The sequence below is a fragment of the Ovis aries genome, chromosome 11, assembly GCF_016772045.2.
Source record: "Ovis aries strain OAR_USU_Benz2616 breed Rambouillet chromosome 11, ARS-UI_Ramb_v3.0, whole genome shotgun sequence".
In the NCBI taxonomy this organism is placed as follows: domain Eukaryota; kingdom Metazoa; phylum Chordata; class Mammalia; order Artiodactyla; family Bovidae; genus Ovis; species Ovis aries.
Window position 1 is genome coordinate 41,293,380 of NC_056064.1, and position 6,525 is coordinate 41,299,904.

Genomic DNA, 6,525 nt, shown 5'->3' on the forward strand with positions numbered 1-6,525 from the left:
GAGGATGAGATGGTTGGATGGCATCACGGACTCAATGGACATGAGTTTGAACAACCTCCAAGAGATAGTGAAGGACAGGGAAACCTGGCGTGCTGCAGTCCATGGGGTCGCAAAGAGTCAGACATAACTTAGCGACTGAATAACAGACCGTCTATTGGGGGGATGACTCCTTCATCTGATGGGAAGAACACTGATTCTGTTTTATCTATAGAAGACACCCAATTGTGAAATGAATGAATGAAAAGGCCAATTACCATTTTTGTGCCAGAATAAGAATTTATTAAGAGATTAACAAGGGATATTTATCACTTCTCCAAAGACCAAAAGAGTGACAAGGAAGATTTCTTCCACTTGTGTTCAGTTTCACAGCTTGTCTACCAGCTCAATCATACTTAATGTAATTATTTAAAATCACAGGTAAGAATTCGCTAGGGCATAACACATTAAGCAAATATATCATTGTGAGCATAGACATTACTTGATCCTGCTGTAGATTTCTTTGTGGGACTCAGAAGACAGACTGGGCCATTGGTGGACTTTGCAGCCTCTTGAGTTAAAGAATCTAGCTGGGAATTCAGTGGAAGCTGATGCTGGTTGAAGGCTGGTCCCAGAAGTGGAACTGAGATGTGACTTTGGAGCCCTTGACCTCCTGCTGGCACTGAGGCCTCTAGTGCACAAAGGTGTTGCAAGGTCCACACCGAGTACGTGAGACACAAGGATTGGAGATGCAGGGTCCAATGGGCCTTTCACAAGCGTTGGTTGTGGCACATGGGTTGCAGGGGAGCCTGGAGGCAGAACACAAATACAGCATGTTACAGGAAAGTGAAATGAAGAGTTAGAAAGATATGAAACACACTTTGTATAAGAGTATTGTATTGCTACTTCCTCTGAGTGCCTCCAGTCAAAAGCTTGAAACTATAAGTTAATTTCCATCAAGAAGATCTTTCATCCTCATAGCAACCTCATGAGTCCCCAAGGAGAACACTACTAGCCTCCTACTCACTTGCAGTCCTCGCTGTCCAGCAGCCCCCGGTACGTGTTGATCTCACACTCCAGCCTGGCCCGCACGTCCAGCAGCACCTGGTACTCCTGGTTCTGCCGCTCCAGGTCACTCCTGATCTCCGCCAGCTGTGACTCCACGCTGACGATCAGGCTCTGCACCTGGTTCAGCTGGCAGCTGTAGCGGGCCTCCGTCTCCGTCAGGGTGTTCTCCAGGGAGTCTCTCTATTAGGGGGAAGGGGAGGAAGGTCACAGAGCTGCTCCTTCAGGGGCTTCTCCATCGCTTCCAAACAAGTCACGAGCTCTAAGAGTTCAGGAGAGGGTAGTCTGGAGGGCATCCCAGTGCCCCTGACTCCCCAACCTCACCTCTTCACCAGGAGTCTCATCAATACCCACCAGGTTGTGCTGGGCCTGAAGCTCCACCTCCAGGGCATTGACCGTGCGTCTCAGCTCAATGATCTCCGCCTGGCAGGACTGCAGCTGCTCTGAGCTGGACACCACCTGCTTGTTCAGCTCCTCAGTCTGAAACACCAAAGGGCAGAAGGCAGGATCAGACCCTGCCTGAAGGGCCCCAAGGGGCTGAGGGTCCTGAAAGACCATGTGCCAAGATGCTCACCTGCCTGATGTACCATTCCTCCACATCCCTGCGGTTGGTCTCCACCAAGGCCTCGTACTGAGCCCTGGTCTCATTGAGCACATGGTTGAGGTCCACAGTGGGGGCGGCATCCACCTCCACGTTGAGGCGGTCTCCCAGCTGGCTCCGCAGGGTGTTGACTTCCTGGTGGAGGAAGGGGACAATTCAAAGTATCTCAGAAGATCCTGATGCTCTCTTCTGGGAGAGTGCAATTCCACTGGTGATTATTCTTAAGCTTTCAGAAGCCCCATTCCCTCTGATCCTCTCATTAACTGGGTTCTATATTCAGTGAATAACCTGTGTCTTCTACTTTACAGAGTGCTTTGAAGTCTGTGGCCTCTTTCCACCCTTGTACTCAGTATACCACTCCTTACTTGGAGGTGCAGTGGTTTGGACTGAGTTGAGATGTACTAGACCATAATTTTAAAAGCCCAAACACCCAGTCCAGTGTTCTTGCCAGTATACAATATAGCCTATGGTTTGAATCTTAGCCATGAGTTTAAAAAAAAAGGATAGAGTCCAGCTAAAGAGGAAGCAAAGAATGCGTACTTCATAATCTGCCATCCTGGGAGAGAATAGACCTAACTGGTCATTTCTTGATTTCACCAGTTTAGCTTTTGATAAAGGAAATAGTTATCTGCTCATTTCAAAGCTAATCTCTTCACAGACTCAACAAAGCTTAGCGCTTGGGCTTGAGTGGATGTCAGACAGATATGAATTGGATCTCATGCCTACCACTTTCTAGACTAGAAGCTTTTAGAAACCTCAAGTGCTTCATCTGTAAGATGAGAACTATCTCTGGAATTCTAAAGCGCTTAGCACAGTGTTTGGCACACAACAAGCACTCAATTAATATAAACTATCACCATTTACATTGTTTCGGATTTTAAAATTTGCACAAATTATCTGTCTTCTTTATCATGCAACTCATAAAGCAATGATGTGAGTGCTTTTCTGCGACTAACAGAAGGAAGCTCTGAATGAGAAAAGAGTGGGGTCGTGTTTCCAGCTCTGCAGGGTGGTCTTGCTGGTGTCCCCAGTGACCAACTGAAGAATTGGGGTAAAAGATTTCTGTGGCCCCATGTGCTCCACCCTGGGAATGGAAGAGGCTGTGGGTGCTGCCTGGCTATTGACCTTTCCTTATTACTGAGCTTGCCAACTTCCTTCACCCTCATTCTTGCCGCCAGCAGAAAAATCCTTGCTTCCTATCAGATGACTCATTCTCTACAAATCCCTTTTTGTTTGGAAAACAGATTCTTTGACTAGTTGAGCCTCTCCCGCACCCCACGGTGGTTGGAAACAGGCCTCAGCAAGTTTGGTCCTGTTGGGGAGCTTTACCTGCTCGTGGTTCTGCTTGAGGCAGATCAGCTCCTCCTTCAGGGACTCCACCCGGGCCTCCAGGTCAGACTTGCACAGGGTCAGCTCATCCAGGATCCTACGCAGGCCATTCAGGTCTGCCTCCACCAGCTGCCTCAAGGACACCTCTGTCTCGTACCTGTGATGCAGAGAATCAGGGTCAGGCCTGGCCTTGACTCTAGTTTGGTTTGATTTGTCAGATATCTGAGAGTTGGGGCTTGTGGTTTTTACAGCCATCTAGTTGACTCAAGTTTTCAACATGGAGCCAAAGCTCCTAGAGGAAAAGGCACTGGCAAAAATTGATGCCTTTGAACTGTGGTGCTGGATAAGACTCCTGAAAGTCCCTTGGACAGCAAGGAGATCAAACTAATCAGTCCTGAAGGAAATCAACCCTGAATACTCATTGGAAGGACTGATGCTGAAGCTGAAGCTCCAGTATTTAGGTCACCTGATGCAAACAGCCAACTCATTGGAAAAGTCCCTAATGCTAGGAAAGATTGAGGGCAGAAGGAGAAGAGGGTGTCAGAGGATGAGATGACTGGATGGCATCACCAACTCAGTAGACATGAGTTTGAACAAGCTCTGGGAGTTGGTGATAGAAAGGGAAGCCTGGTATGCTGCAGTCCATGAGATCGCAAAGAGTCAGACATAACTGAGCGACTGAACTGACTCATTGGAAGGACTGATGCTGAAGCTAAAGCTCCAGTATTCTGGTCACCTGATTCATTGGAAGGACTGATGGCTGAATGGCATCACCAATGCAATGGACATGAACTTGGGCAAACTCCAGGAGATGGTGAGGGACAGGGAGGCCTGGGGTGCTGCAGTCCCTGGGGTCACAAAGAGTTGGACATGACTGTGTGACTGAACAACAACAAGTATTTTCTAATAAATGAAGAGATCGTGGATTTAATGTGAAAAAAGCCCATAAACCATGAGATTTCCAAAATTAATACACTTCCTCCAGTCTCCTAATTGGATTCTGTGTTTAGCGGAGCATCAGGGGACCATGACTTCTACACTGGATGGGATTCAAAGATGTCCTCTGAAAAAAATAGCAGGCAAGGAGTCTGACTCTGGAGAAGGGTTGTCCAAGTTCTGGTTAGCAAAACTTTGTCAATGTTTGTTGTTATAGAAGACAGGCTAAGAGGAAGGAGAGCAAAGAGGCAAGACAACAGCCCCCTTGCCCACTCACTTGGTCCTGAAGTCATCTGAGGCCAACTTGGCATTGTCAATCTGTACCACCAACCTGGCGTTCTCAGACTTGCCACACAGGATCTAGAAGACCCGAAACATTCTAGAATGAGCTTGGTTATCTTTAGTTAACAGCGTCCCTACTAATTCACTTACATGGAAGAAACAGACTGAGAAATCACAATGGATCTTATATTAAGATTCCTGCCCATGTGCAATAGTTGCTCAATATTAGAGAACTCAGACTTGAGGGGAGGAAGAAGGCAGACATATGCCAGAAAAGTATCAGTACATACACAGTTTTTCCTTTTCTTTCTTAATAAGAAATACTGAGAAGCTGATAATAATAATAACTAACATTATTTCTCTTCAAAAACCTACTCTATGTCTGGCATGGTTGCAGGAGCTAAAGATACAAAAATGAGTAATCACTAACTCCTGCCCTCAAAAAACTTTCAATTCAGTGGAGAAGATAAATATGTCGGCTAGCAATTGGAGGGGGTTGAGTCAGAGACAGAGCCACGTGCGCCCAGCCATCCTGGATAGCTGGGTCCTCCTAGGGAGCTTACACTTTTTCTTGTTCTAATCAACTATTCTATACCCTCACTGGGCACTGTGCACCAGAAGCCCAGAGGCTTCTAGGTCAAGATGATGGAGTTAGGATAATTAAGTACCCAGAAGAGGTCAACAAGAGGTCAGAACATCAAGAAGAGGTCAGAGCAGCCAAAAGCCCAGATAAGGGAGAAAGAAATTGGCCCAGTTCTTACAAAAAGTCTTGCTTTCTCAGCTTCCTTCTTGGGCTCAGTCTTTTCTCTCACCTCAGGGTAATAATTCCAGAGTCGGCAAATACACGGAAGCATTCAGAGGCAGCTTTTAATTACAGCTTATTTATGCAAAGTGCTGCTACCTCCACAAAGACTAACACTATGCAAATACTCAGATCTAACAGTCCTGGTCCTAAAACGGACCCTCAGGAAAACAAAATGAAAAAGCAAAACGGCAATCGAATAGCTTATATGGTTTCTTAGCCATATCTCGGATTCCCTCCCTACAACTTCCTGCTGGAGGCAATGGAGCGCCCAGCCCCTCACCTTCTGCTGGAGCTCCTCGATGGTCCGGAAGTAGGACTGGTAGTTGGGGCACACGAGGGGCTCCTGCTGCTGGCTGCGCTCCAGGATGCGTCTCTCCAGCTCCGTGTTCTCCCGCTCCAGCTGCCGCACCTTCTCCAGGTAGCTGGCCAGCCGGTCGTTCAAGAACTGCATGGTCTCCTTCTCGTTGCCGTTGAAGGAGCCCTCGCAGAACCAGTTGCAGCTGCCCACGCTGGCGGGGATGTTGCAGGCCCCGGGCAGGGTGGTGCCACAGCAGCTGGAGGGCACGCAGGGCCTGGAGGAGCAGCTGGAGCGGAAGCTCAGGTTGGGCAGGCAGAAGTTGAAAGACATGGTGCTGGAGGGAGCGAGGTGCCCAGCTGAACACAGAGTCCAAGTTCACCAAGCCAGAGTTGTGGGTCTCCTTCCTCTTGGGAGCATTTATACCCCCTCTGTAGAGGGTGTGGATGTGGAAGACAGCCTTTCTTTTCTTACTCATTTGGTTGTCAAAAGCCCTTCCCCTTGGTTTGCTATGTTTCCTCAGAAGAGTCCCTCAACTCATAAAAGACTTTAGTTGGGCTTCTTGCTAAGTCAGAACTCCTCTTCCACACTGGGCATCAGTGAAATAAGAGCTTCATGGTGTGGCTTCAAAGGGCTGGACTCATGTGGCATGAAAGCGCTGACCTTCATTACTGGGGTGTGGTCAGTCCAAGGACACTATTGCTTCTTCTCTTTTTGGCTTGACAGCCCTGACTCGGTGGCAAGTCTCTGGCTCATCTTTCTGAGGTGGACAAACATAACCCTTGCCCATATATTGTTTGCTAAGTCAAATTCCAAAGTCATGGTTTTAGAAAGAATAGATTCTTTCTGTGCTGTGCTGTGCTTAGTCACTCAGTTGTGTCCGACTTTGCGACCCCATGGACTGTAGCCCACCAGGCTCCCCTGGCCATGGGGATTCTCCAGGCAAGAATACTGGAGTGGGTTGCCATGCCTTCCTCCAGGGGATCTTCCCAACCTAGGGATCAAATCCAGGTCTGCATTGCAGGTGGATTCTTTACCATCTGAGCCACCAGGGAAGATCCTCTCGGACCATTAAACTAGTTCCTAGTGGTTTTGTTTCCTAATATGATAGGCATATCAGGAAATATATCCATAATCATGGCAATCAATAAAATAGCAGATGGTCACCAGGATCAAAGTTGATACAGGGCACTGTGAGAAACAGAAGACAGGACCAGGGCTGTGGTCAGAAGGAGC

General features: G+C 47.8%; 1 protein-coding gene across 1 annotated transcript; it reads right to left on the reverse strand.

The window, feature by feature from the left end:
* Positions 1 to 262: 262 nt before the first annotated feature.
* KRT33A (keratin 33A) lies at positions 263 to 5,674 on the reverse strand. Its single transcript, NM_001199067.1, is given in 7 exon segments — positions 263 to 785; positions 1,004 to 1,224; positions 1,396 to 1,521; positions 1,616 to 1,777; positions 2,972 to 3,128; positions 4,185 to 4,267; positions 5,275 to 5,674. Coding segments are annotated over 7 exon segments (1,215 nt in total). The 5' UTR covers positions 5,623 to 5,674; the 3' UTR covers positions 263 to 667.
* Between the last annotated feature and the right edge of the window lie 851 nt (positions 5,675 to 6,525).